General features: G+C 40.6%; 1 protein-coding gene across 12 annotated transcripts in view; it reads right to left on the minus strand.

Moving 5' to 3' along the window:
- Positions 1-999: 999 nt before the first annotated feature.
- Positions 1,000-12,762, minus strand: part of PPIP5K1 (diphosphoinositol pentakisphosphate kinase 1) — a 40,015-nt gene continuing 28,252 nt past the window's right edge. For all 12 annotated transcript variants that reach the window (XM_043921996.1, XM_043921994.1, XM_043921989.1 and 9 more), the window contains 3 exons: positions 12,267-12,404; positions 5,581-5,694; positions 1,000-3,005 (listed from right to left, as the gene is read on the minus strand). In XM_043921996.1, coding sequence (XP_043777931.1) covers positions 2,026-3,005; positions 5,581-5,694; positions 12,267-12,404 — 1,232 coding nt within the window. In that variant the 3' untranslated portion in view covers positions 1,000-2,025. The remainder of the gene's footprint in view (positions 3,006-5,580; positions 5,695-12,266; positions 12,405-12,762) is intronic.

The following is a 12,762-nucleotide window of genomic DNA, read 5'->3' on the forward strand; positions in this document are numbered from 1 at the left end:
CCAAGGATGGGGAATAGGAACTGAGCGTAGGGACCCATGTTTGGTTTGGGGGAGGGGAGAGAAGCTAGAGGGGGTGGGGGTGAGGGCAGTGTCTCTGAAGAAGGGGAACTGCGTACCAAGGGGTCAAGAGCTTAGGGCTGAATAACTAGCGTCAGATACCTTGCACAAAGTGAAGTGAAGTGAAGTCGCTCAGTCATGTCTGACTCTGCAACTTCATGGACTGTAGCCTACCAGACTCCTCTATCCATGGGATTCTCCAGGCAAGAATACTGGAGTGGGTTGCCATTTCCTTCTCCAGGGGATCTTCCCAACCCAGGGATCAAACCCGGTCTCCCACATTGCAGGCAGACGCTTTACCCTCTGAGCCACCAGGGAAGCCCGAGAGCCTTGCACAGGAGAACACCAAAGAGGAAAGGAGTTGAGGGGGCTCTATGAGATTCAGAGCCTGTTGAGATTGTAAACAGGTTTTACCTGTGCAGTCAGGATTTCCAGCAAGTAAACTGTTGGATTTTCCCCTGCAGTGAAACCCTTTATAGTCCTGGGTATGTCAGGAGAGGCCACATTATAAGTGTGACTACATGGACACATGGGGAGGGGGAGATTCCAGCCTTCCTAGTGTTTCTGGCTCTCCCAGTGTAAAGACATGAAAGGAATAAGAAAGAGCAGAACCCCTATATATCAACTCCTCCTGACACTCCCAAGCATCAGAGTTAAAATGAGAGTGATTCCAACAATCTGGTGAGAAGGCATTGTGCCTTTGGTGCTTCACAGAGATAGAACCTCTCTTCCTGGTAACATGACTTATTTAAGAAATTTTAGGATGGTGGGCTGGTGGCCATAAGGACTTCCTGGGATGCCTGATCTCCATATTTTTATAGCCCATTTCTGCTCAACTACAATGGCTTCTGACTGGTTCAGATTAATTCAGTCAACAGACATGCTTGATCTACATTCATAATCATTCTTGAATTCACAAGGACATCATCACCACCACTATGATTCTTATTATTTCTTATTTATTGAGCACTCATAATGTTCCAGCCCTCCCCTCCAACCTCTCCTACTCATCTCCATTCCCAACCCCAGGTCTTTGGGAAAAGCTTCATAATCACATCTGGCCCTAAAGACATAATAATATAAGGACAAATCTCTTGGGGACCCTGGAGTATTTGGTCTTTGGCCAGTCTGTCCCTGGCGTGACTACAGAAATATATATATATATAATCTTTGCTCGTGTCTGTACAATATTGATCTCTGCTGATTGCTTAAAATAGAACCTGATTTTTCTCTACTACAACATCTCCTAAGCCATACAGCTTCTCAACAAAAGGAGGCCCAGCTTTACAGATTAGCCAAGAACCCCACAGCATTTTAAGTAGTTTACTCTGAAATTTTCACAGCAATCTAATACCTGTTTTTCCCGAGAGCTACTGCCCAGAGGAACAGGACTAGGGCCGAGAGGGCGGTTGGGGATGATAAGGAAACACCCATAAGCCCAATCTAAAAATTAGTGGTCATGATGGATGTTTGTTGGGGAAAGGAGCTCTCTTTTCCCAGACATTTCAGACAGCCATCCTGGGCCCACCTGAGGATGCTGACAAAGACAAGTGTCCCCCAAGTGCACATATGGTCTAAGGGTACCTTGAAAAGTTGTGAATACTTCCCAGAAAAGTGGAGACCTTGGAGTCCCTTTTGCACCCATAGATGGTGTCTTCAGCAGTTAAGTGGTATTTCCTTTACCAGTCTTGGATTTCCTGGGATGATCAGAGAATGTTAGGTAATGATAGACCCGTCTAACCCTTGAAGGAAATCGTATTCAAGTCTGATGGCTGGGTGAGAAGTCAATGGCTGCTTTGAACATGAAATTGGCTCCTCCCCATGCCCAACCCTGGCACAGATGTGCTTCAATGCCAAAAGGACTGCTTCCTCAGACACCTCTGGTGAGATTCAAGGCCTTAATGCTGGCAGGTGAGTTAGGCAACAGGACAAGTTGCTAGCTCAAATGGCTGGTATGGTGTGACACCACTAATGAGAAAATGATGACTCACACGTTGCTGGTGGAAGGGGGGCGTTCTGGTCAGGGGCTAGAGACTGGCTCTGAGGGTTTGCATTGCTAGGTGGACACTGGACTTGGGGAACATCCTCTCCAGATAGCTGGTCAATCAGCTCAGGGACCACATAGGACTGCTGCTGATTCACCCACTCTGAGACCTCCTGGGCCTGCAGGGCAACCTCCCCAGGGAACTCTAGAGGCGGGTTATCAACCTCAGGTGTGTCCTGAGACAACAAATTGATTGCAGAAGCCCCTTGGGTCAGCCTGCCAATGTCCACAGAGAATTCCTGGCATGATTGGCTGAGCTCCTCAGGGATCTCTTGGGTGGGCTTGCCAGCCTCCCCAAGGACTTCCTGGGCTGGGCCATCAACCCCTATAGGGAACCCATGGACCAGCCTGCCAGTCTCTACAGGGACCCTCTGGCATGGCTGGTTGACCTCCTCAGAGTTCTCCTGGCAAAGTTCGCAAGCTTCTTTGGAGACTTTCTGGTATAGCTGGCTGGCATCCTGGCATGGTTGGCTGATCTGAGGGACCTCCTGGCATGTCTGGTTAACATCGTCGCGGTTCTCCTCGCATAGTTGGCGGATGTCAGAGAGCTGCTGGCACGGCTGGCTGACCTCTTCAGGGATGTCCTGGCATGGTTGGCTGCTGTCCGGGGCCTCCTGACATGGCTGGCTGATTTCCTCAGCTACCTCCTGGCATGGCTGGTTGGTTTCTACAGGTGGTTCCTGTGGGGACTGGTTTTGTTCAAAAGGCTCTTGCTGCCCTTCTAAAGGCGGCTCTTGTGCGCCACTCCCAGGGGCCTCCTGGAGCAGCCTGAGGTCTTGATATCCTTCAGTCATGTGTGAGCTTAAGGAGGGCTGATCACTGAAGCCGAAAGGGCAGTTACCATCCACTGCAGTAGGGGAAGAAGGACCAGCACTGGAAACAGTGCTGGAAGGGCCACTGCTGTCTGCAAAGCAAAGCCAGAGACCAAGTCAGGCAAGCTGAAGGCACAGGCTCTACCGCGTCTGTAGCTCAAGTGCCAGAACAGATGGTCTTTATTACTCATGTCTTGGGGAATGAGGGTCTGAATTCTTCCTAAGTTATGCAGAGACTCCTAAGTTAGCCTAACCCTGGAACTGTTGCTCTGGCCTAATGTGTACTACTGGCGTAACACTAAGATTTCAGAGTGAGTACTGAGGCCCACTTCATCCAGTTCTTTCATAAATGTATGCCCATTCCAACTCCAAATTCCCATGATCCCTCATTCCCACTTCGGAAGCATATGAACACTTCATATCAGTGGTTCATAATTAGGGTTACATACCAAAATTATGGGAAATTTTTAAAAAATACATATTTCCAGGTTCTATCTTCAGAAATCGTAATTCTGTAGTTTTTTTTTTTTTTTAATTCTGTAGCTTTAGAGTAAAGGTGGGGGATGTTAAAACACTCTCAGTTAAATCTGACAAACATTTTTGGTTAAGAATTATTTCTTTAAAGCTTATTTTTGGGGCAGCTGTAATCATTGTTTACTACCCAAGGAACAAGTAAGCAGGAAAATGTAGAAAAACTTTGTGAATCAGAGCATTAGGAAGCAAAGTGATTTACTCAAAGATGGAAGACTGCCACAGAACAGCAGTTCTTAATTAACCTTTCTGGAGGTCACTGATACCTTTGAAATTCTAATGAAAGTCACAGACTATGTTCCCAGAAAAATGTGCATGTGGATATCCTCGCTAATGTTTACATATCATTCCTAGAGTTCCTAGACTTTACCCTGAAATCCATCCATAGATCCAGGGTTAGGACCCTCCAAGTTTTGGGACACACAGTGTTCCACGTTTATGGATATTATATACATATAAAATATAAACATGAATTTCCTAGATTCCGACAGTAGTCAAATGAAAGACTTAAGTCTTTAATTACACTGTGGGACAACTACTACCCCAACCTCTACTTCTTCATTGATCCTTACAGGGAACTAATTTACCTTTCCCTTTGTAAATATTTTATTTATTGACCAGTACTGCAGCTTTATATTTAAACCACTCTAATATCAACAATGATAGATTTTGGAAATAAAGGACGCCTGAATATATTGCCATCAGGAGAACTGGGAGAGTTGGTAAGCCTGAGCCTGAAAACTCAATGATTCATTAGTCATTGAGTTTAAGGAATGCCAGCTATCTCTTTTCTGTAAAGGATCATAGGAGGCATGCTTCAAGCAGAAAAAAAAGAGGAATGTGGCTTGGGGTCAACAAGGCCTATTTAGGGCAGATAGACCCCAAAGAAAATGTTTATAAGTGAACTACACATCTGATGCTGAGATTTTTTTTAAAAAGAAGAAAAAAGATGTAAGCTGAGTTCACCCAAGGATGATGAAGTAGTAGCCTTAATATTCAGCTAGCAGTTTGATTCAGACAAATCACAGAATTCAGACAGAAAACAGAAGTTGAAAAAAGGTAAGATTTCTAGGGCACAGAACCTATAAACACTACTGGACAGAGAAAAAGGCTTAATGGCAAGGTGAGTGTAGAATAATTTGAAATTCAGGGGAAGAATTCTTGCTGTCAGGAAGCAAAGTTTCTTCTGCATAAAGGGTGTCAGAAGCATAAAATTCTACAAGTCTACTCCAATGCTAAAATATGAATCTTTGCTCCAGTTCTATCCAAGTAAAATAATAAAAGCCATGTTTGATTTTAGATAGTCCCTGGAGGTCTCTTCCACTGCCAGTGTCTCTGCCCCTAATCCCCCAGAGATCACCACTGGTCTCTCTCCCTACCTACAATTCCCCTAAGAATTCCTTGTGGTTCCACTGTTCACCCTGTTACCAGGGATAAATAGTGATAGGCTGAGATTATAAAGAAGAGATGGGAAAAAGCAACACCTGAACTTGAAATAAGAGACAACTGGAAAGGAGGGACATGTAGAAAGTAGTAGCTGATTCTAGTTCCTTTCTCCCAGCTTTTCTAAATATCCAGGGTCCCTCCCAAGTCACTTTTACTTGAGAAGGCTGTGGACAACCAAATGGGGATCTAAGGGGAACACAGCCTTCATCTTTTCTTCCCCAAAGGACCCCCTCGGCCACTATCATTTAGGAGCCCATCCAATGAGATAAAGAATCCACCTGCAATGCAGGAGACCTGGGTTCAACTCCTGGGTTGGGAAGATCTCCTGGAGAAGGGAAATGACTGCCCACCCCAGTGTTCTTGCCTGGTGAATTCCACAGACAGAGGAGTCTGGCAGGCTACAGTCCGTAGGTTGCAAAGAGTCAGACACAACTGAGCAACTAGCACTTTCACTTTCTTCCCAGTAAGACAGAGGAGATGTGGAGGACAGAGGCGATGGACGAGAGAGAGGAAACAGATGTGCCCTTCATCTTGGAAGCAGCGAGTGTGACTGCCTTCCTGCCTGGTTACTCCTGGTCTTTCAGCCCTCATCTCTGTTTCCCTCCTGGGATGAGTCTCTCATTCACCAATCCCTCCACTTCCCCCATTCCCTCTCGGCCTTGCCTACGCAGTTCCAAGAGAATTACTTACACCAAGGGGGCTTTTCAGAGCGCTGCTGGAGTTGTAGGGTAGGTGAATGAAGAGTGCGAGGTGGAGAAAACGGGCTGTCAGAGGCTTGGTTGCTGTGCATAGAGTCAAAGAGGGCTGGGCAGGTGAGGGAGAGAGAGGGAAGGGAAAAAAAAAGCCCATGAAGAAGAATTCAACAGCCACAGGTTCTAAATATAAGTCAAGTCTGACTTACACTCCCTCAGGCTGAGAAGTAGCATGTCCTAGGGACCCTTCACACAAACCATTTTTAATATTTTAAACTACGTTATGAATATTTTCAAACATATTTTTTAAAAATACTTGAAAGACTAGTACAGTCAATACCTATATATTCATCTTCTTTATTTAACATGTTAACATTTCGCCATATTTGTTTCATCTATTTCTTCATGCTAAAGTTTTTTAAAATAAATGACAAACGTTTTGAAACATTTCACCTCTAATACTTCAGTATTCATTTCTAAAGTACAAGACATTTTTTCTATATAGCCATACATCAGATAAACTTAAAAATACCCTAATATCATCTAAATACCCAATCCATATTCAAATTTCCCCCAATTATTCCCAAAATGTCTTTCATAGTAAGATCCAAACATGGATCATGCATTCCATTTTATTATGTCTTCAAAGTCTCTTTTAATCTAGAATACAGCTTCCCCCTATTTATTTTTTTCATAGTGACTTTTTTTTTTTTCATAGTGACTTTTTGAAAAGAACAGGCCAGCTATCTCATAGAATGTCATATTCCACTCTCTGGATTTGTCTGATTGCCTCCTCATAGAATCATTTAACTTGTTTCACTATCCCTATAAACTGGAAGTCAGGTATAAAAGGCTTGATTCAATGATTCAAGTGTTTTTCTTTTCTGTAGTATAAAAATGAATGCTTACACTTAAATGTTTTTTTAGGTTTTGATAATTTTTTAAAAAATTGAAGCATAGTTCACTTCTAATGTTGTAAACAACAAAGCTATACAGCAAAGTGATTCAGTTATCAAAATATAAATATATATTCTTTTTCAGATTCATTTCCACTTTGGAAGTGGATATTTGTACTTCCACTGTGGATGTACTGTAATTCAATAGTATAAGATATTGAATATAATTCCCTGTGCTATACAGTAGGTCCCTGTTGGTTATCTACTTCATATATTGTAGTGTGTATATGTTAATACCAAATTTCTAATTTATCCCTCTTCCCCCTTTCCCCTCTGGTAACCATAAATTTATTTTCTACATCTATGAGTCTATTCCTGTTTATAAGTAAGTTCATCTGTATAATACTTTAGATTCCACATATAAGTGATATCATATGATATTTATCTTTGACTTATTTCACTTAGTATGATAATCTCTAGATCCATCCATGTTGCTGTAAATGGCATTATTTATCCTTTTTTATGGCTGAGTAATATTCATATATTCTTCATCCATTTATCTGATGAACAATTAGTTGCTTCCATATCTTGGCTACTGCAAATAGTGCTGCTATGAATCCTGGGGTGCATGTATCTTTTCGAATTATGGTTTTCTCTGGATATATGCCCCAAAGTGGGATTTCTGGATCATATGGTAATTTTATTCCTAGCTTCTGAAGGAGCCTCCATACTGTGTTCCACAGTGGCTGCACCAATTTGCATTCCTACCAACAGTCAAGGAGGGCTCCCTTTTCTCCACACTCTCCCCAGCATTTATTATTTGTAGACTTTGAAGATTGGCACTCTGACATTGCAGGCAGATTCTTTACCTTCTGAGCCACCAGGGAAGCCCCTTGGCAAGAATACTTAAAGAATATTCTTGAATATGTCCATCATATTGGAGGCACATAAAGTCTCATTATCCCACTAAGTTAACGACTAAGTTGACGTGCGCGCATGTTCAGTCGTGTCCAACTCTTTGCAAGCCCATGGACTGTAGCCTGTCAGGCTCCTCTGTCCATGGAATTTTCCAGGCAAGAATACTGGAGTGGGTTGCCATTTCCTACTTCAGGGGATCTCCCCGACCCAGGGGTCAAAACAGCGTCTCCTGTATCTCCTAAAATCGATAGGCGAGGCTAAGTTTACTAATGAGGTTCAAGTAGGGCTCACAAGATCTCACCATTTAAAATGTTTCCCCTTCTGATTATAGATGATCCTTTGGCACTGTGGAACCTGATCAACATTTCTTTGTGTTAGTATCCACTGATGATCCTTAATTATTTTATTAGGAGTGTCAAGCAGTGGTTTTCTAATTCTATTAAGTCTTCTATATTTATTAGCTGGCATATTTTCTGTAAAGAAGAACTTTCTCTCTTCAACTGGGGCCATTTGATTACATTAAAACTGCAGTTCTTACTGAACAGGTAGGGTAAGGGTTTATTTCCCTTTAATTAGTTTTCAGAAGAAAGAGTTGGTAAAAAGTATCACCAATAGTGGCAGATGATTATTATTTTTGTTCTCTTTCTTGTAAGATTCATTATGAGCTTGTGGATGTTCATATGTTTAGTGCACTTTAATCGATTATGGTAAATTATTCTTTTTAATGCTAAAATAATCCAGTTCTGGTCAGTGCGAGCCTCTTCAGGCTTGAGTGCTTCCTTGTTTTTGTTACAGCGCGCCTCAGGATCACCCTGAGCTTTCCGTGCCCTAGATAATGCATCCTCAATAAAACTGGTTCTTGGTGAAAGTGAAAAAACTTAAGATCTTTCACTGGTTTGTGGTCCCTCAAATGGTGACATCACATTAACAGATATAAACTACTGTAGTATTAAAATTTCATGTGGTAGAGAGTGATTGGAGGGAAACAGTCTAAAAATACTCTATAGGATAGGATGTGATAAAAAAAAAAAAAAGAAAAGGTTAAAAAACATGGACCTAGACCAAGAATACAACCATGGAATCCTGGTTGCTTTTAGTGGGGGACGATATGTGGAAACCAAAATCTAGGTGCTAAGGGAGCTCACTTATACTGTTTGTAATGCATTAAGTTACAAAATGCATTAAAAAATAGAATTTATATTGATATTATTGATTCAAATTTATTATTACAATACTTTAAAAAGTAAGTATTTAAAATATTTAAAAATATTTTTGAATTTTTACTTGTATCTTATTTTTGAAAATTCTTATATGTGTGTGTGTGCATATGACATGTACGTTACAAAATAGTATCAACCTCACTATTAACAAACCATTGAATGAGGATTATAATTATTTTATAATCCTCATTTTTTTCCACTAAAGGATTTATAGTCAAAGCACAGTACTTCAAACTTATTTGAAAAATTATTTTCCCTATGTGATTATATTACTATTTTGATATACAGTTAGGGTAATTTCTTTCCTTTTTTTCTTTTTCGATTTTAGGATTTGCTTCTTTTGATTTAGTCTTACGTTCTGAAAAACATTTACAGGTTCACAAGTCAAAGATTTATAAACAGGCATACTCAGAGGAAGTTGCTTTTTCTTCATGCCGTCAGCTCCACTTCTGTTGCTCTCCAGCGGTAAACATTTTTGTTAGTTTCTGGTATTTACTTTTAGAATTTCTTTTTGCAAATATGTATATTTTCCCTGTATTTCCCCTCCTTATAAAATAGGTAATGTACTATCAACACTCTCCTACACCTTTTTTGTTTAAGTTAACAATATATCCTGGAGATTACTTCATATCAAGACACATATACCACCCCCCTTCACAAACAACAGACCTTCCTCACTAGTTTTAACAGAGGCACAGCACTCATTTGAGTGGACATGCCACTGTTGATTCAACCACTCTTGTACTGAAGAACCTTTGGGTTGTTTCCAAAAATAATAATAAACAGCATACAATAACTGTTTACAAAACCAATACTCTGTACAAAATCAATAACTCTGTACAAATGTTATTTCAACTTTGAGAACAATACCTTCAGAATAAATTACTAAAATTGTATTATTAGAAAAGGAAGTAACTGTATCTGTAATTCTCTGAGACATTACAAAATCTACCTTCATAGGGGTTGCACCATTTTGCACCACCATCTACCTTCATAGCGTTTGCACCATACGTTCCACCAACAATGTATGGAACTGCCTCTCTTGCAACAGACTTGTCAAGAGAATGTGTTATCAAACTTTTGGATTTTTTTTTTCCAAATTAATAGGTGAGATATGATATCTCAGTGTAGTTTTAATTTGCACATTTCTTATGATCAAGGTTAAGCATCATTTCATAAATGTAATGGCCACTGCATTTCATTCTTTGTAAACTATTCTTTTAAAAAATCACACTTTTGGTCTTTTCCTTCTGACATGTAAGAGTTCTCTGTATTTTAGGATGATTAAGCCTAAATGTGATATAAAAAATGCAGGAAAAAAATCTTCTTTGCTTATGATGCTGCTACTGGTTTGCAATATTTTTAAAAAATGTTTATATGACTTAAACATCATAAGTTTATATGACTTATCAATCTTTTCCTATTGTTTCCAAAATTTGAGTTTGAGTCACAATTAGGCTTTCCTCATTTTCCAGTGATAAAGGAATCTACCACCATGACCCTTGCTTACTTTTAGTACTTTATTTTTATTATTATTATTGAAGTGAAGGCCACATAACACAAAGGTAACATCTTAAAGTATATAATTCTGTGGCCTTTAGCACATCCACAACGTGCAATTGCTACCTATATCTGGTTCCAAACATTTTCATCACAGCCCCCTACCCCCAAAGAAGAAAACCCATATCTATTAAGAAGTCACTCTCCATTCTACCCTACCTTCAATCGCTGGAAACCACCAATTTGCTCTCTGTCTCTGTTCTGGATCTTTCATATAAATGGAATCATACAATATGTGACTTTTTCTGGTTTCTTTCACTTGTCATGTTTTTGAGGTTCATCCATATGGCAACATGTATCAGTACTTCACTCCTTCTCATAGTTCTTATGGTACCATGAGATTATATGCGTATACCACGTTTTGTTTATCCATTCACGTACACTTCAGTCGTTTCCACCTTTTGACTATTATGAATAGTGTCACCATAAACTTTTGTGTGTAAATGTTTGTTACAGTACCTGTTTTCAGTTCTTTTGAATGTGGGAGGGGAACTTCTGAGTCAAACAGTAATACTATATTTAGGTTTTTGAGGAACTGTGAAACTGTTTTCCACAGAGGCTGCACCCTTTTACATTTCCACCAGCAGTGTACAAAAATTCTAATTTGTTCATGCCATTACCAACACTTATTTTCTGCTTGCTTTTACTCTATTTCTCTCCTTTTTACAATTATAGCGATCCTAGTGGGTGTGACTTTGATCTGTATATCCCTAATGATTACTGAGGGTGAGCAGTATTTCATGTGTTTCTTGGCTATCTATATATTTTCTCTGAAGAAGTGTCTACTCAACTCCTTTGCTCACTTTTAAGTTGGGTTGTTTGTCTTTTTAATTAACTAATTTTTGGCTGGGTTGGGTCTTTGTTGCTGCACAGGCTTTCCTCTAGTTGCAGTGATTGGGGGCTACCCTCCATCGAGGTATGCAGGCTTCTCATTGTGGTGACTTCTCTGGTTGTGGAGCATGGGCTCTAGAGCATGTGTTCAGCAGCTATGGTGCACAGGCTTTATTGCTCCACGGCACATGGAATCTTCCCAGACCAAGGATTGAACCTGTGTCCCTACTTTGGCAGGCAGATTTTTATCTACTGTGCCACCAGGGAAGTCTCTGCTTGTCTTTTTGTTGTTGAAGTGTTATATTCTGGATCTTTATCAGATATATGATTTGCAAATATTTTCCCCTTTTCTATAGGCTGTCTTTTCACTTCCTTTTTTTTTCCCTCCATTTTTATTTACTTATTATTTTTGGCTGTGGTGGGTCTTCATTGCTACATGCAAGCTTTCTCTAGTTGCTGTGAGCAGGGGTTATACTCTAGTTGCAGTGCACGGGCTTCCCATTGCAGTGGCTTCTCTTGTTGCAGAGCACGGGCTCTAGAGTGTGTGGGCTCAGTAGTTGTGGCCCATGGATTTAGCTGCCCCATGACATGTGGGATTTTCCCAGACCAAGGATTGAACCTGTGTCCCCTGCATTGGCAGGAGGATTCTTAACCACTGAACCACCAGAGAAGTTTGCATGGTTTAATTTTTACTTGCAGTCTGATCCCTATGGAGTTTATCCTGGTATATAACATGAAGTATGGATTCAGTTTTAAATTTTGTCAAATGACTATTCAATTGTCCCAACTCCATTCCTTAAATTCTATCTTTCCCCTAGTATTTTGAAATGCTAACTTCAACTATCTCTGTATTTACTATTTTGTTCGCTTGGTCTCTATCCATTCATGTACCAATACTACACTGTTTTCACTATAGATGTTTTATAAAATGTTTTAAAATCTGGTAGGGCCAACATGCCTTCATTGCTCTTCTTTTCAAGATTTCCTGGGCTATTCTTATTTGTTTGTTTTATGAGCACCTCAAAGTCAGTTTGTCTGACTTTAGAAAAACAGTAGTATTTTTACTGAGATCACATTAAATTTATAAATTAACTTTGGAAGGAGTGACAGTTCTATGCTTTTGAGTTGACCTATGCAGTTAAACATTTTTTCAAGTCTACTTTTTCGGAGTGCCTATCTTTTTAACTTACCACTCAAGCTCTGGGGAGCATGGGAGTGGGGGCAGAGATAGTGGTTCAAGATAAGAGGATTCGCTGTACCTGCAGACGCCTGTGCTTGGGCCTCAGTGTGGCGCTGGCAGACTCTACTCAAGAATTCACTCACTTGACGCAAGGAAAGGGCATTATGCAGTGTTTCCAGGGGGTAAATAGTAGGCACCATGGAGCACCCTTCAAATCCTGTTAGAAAAGAGATGGGCAAAGTCAGTGTTATTCCTGCTGGATATACTCCAACTGGCCAAGGAAGCAGGGAGAGTCTCTGAGAACCATCAGGAGTGTCTGTGGCTTTTGGAGTGTGGGCTATCCAAGATTCTCGGGAGAGGGAACTCCAGATCCCCTACAGGAGTCTATCTCTGTCACCTCCAGATTTCCTAAAAATTTCCCAACTCTGGGTGAGTGAAATCACCTCTCACCCTACCTATGGAAAGCCTGCAATGTCCCATGGAAAAATCAACACAATCCCAATAAGGTAAGCACCCATACTCTTCTTATACTTTCAGGGGCAGAGGGGGGATGTGGATGGGGAATAGAACAAAGG

The sequence above is a fragment of the Cervus elaphus genome, chromosome 13, assembly GCF_910594005.1.
Source record: "Cervus elaphus chromosome 13, mCerEla1.1, whole genome shotgun sequence".
Taxonomy (NCBI): Eukaryota; Metazoa; Chordata; class Mammalia; order Artiodactyla; family Cervidae; genus Cervus; species Cervus elaphus.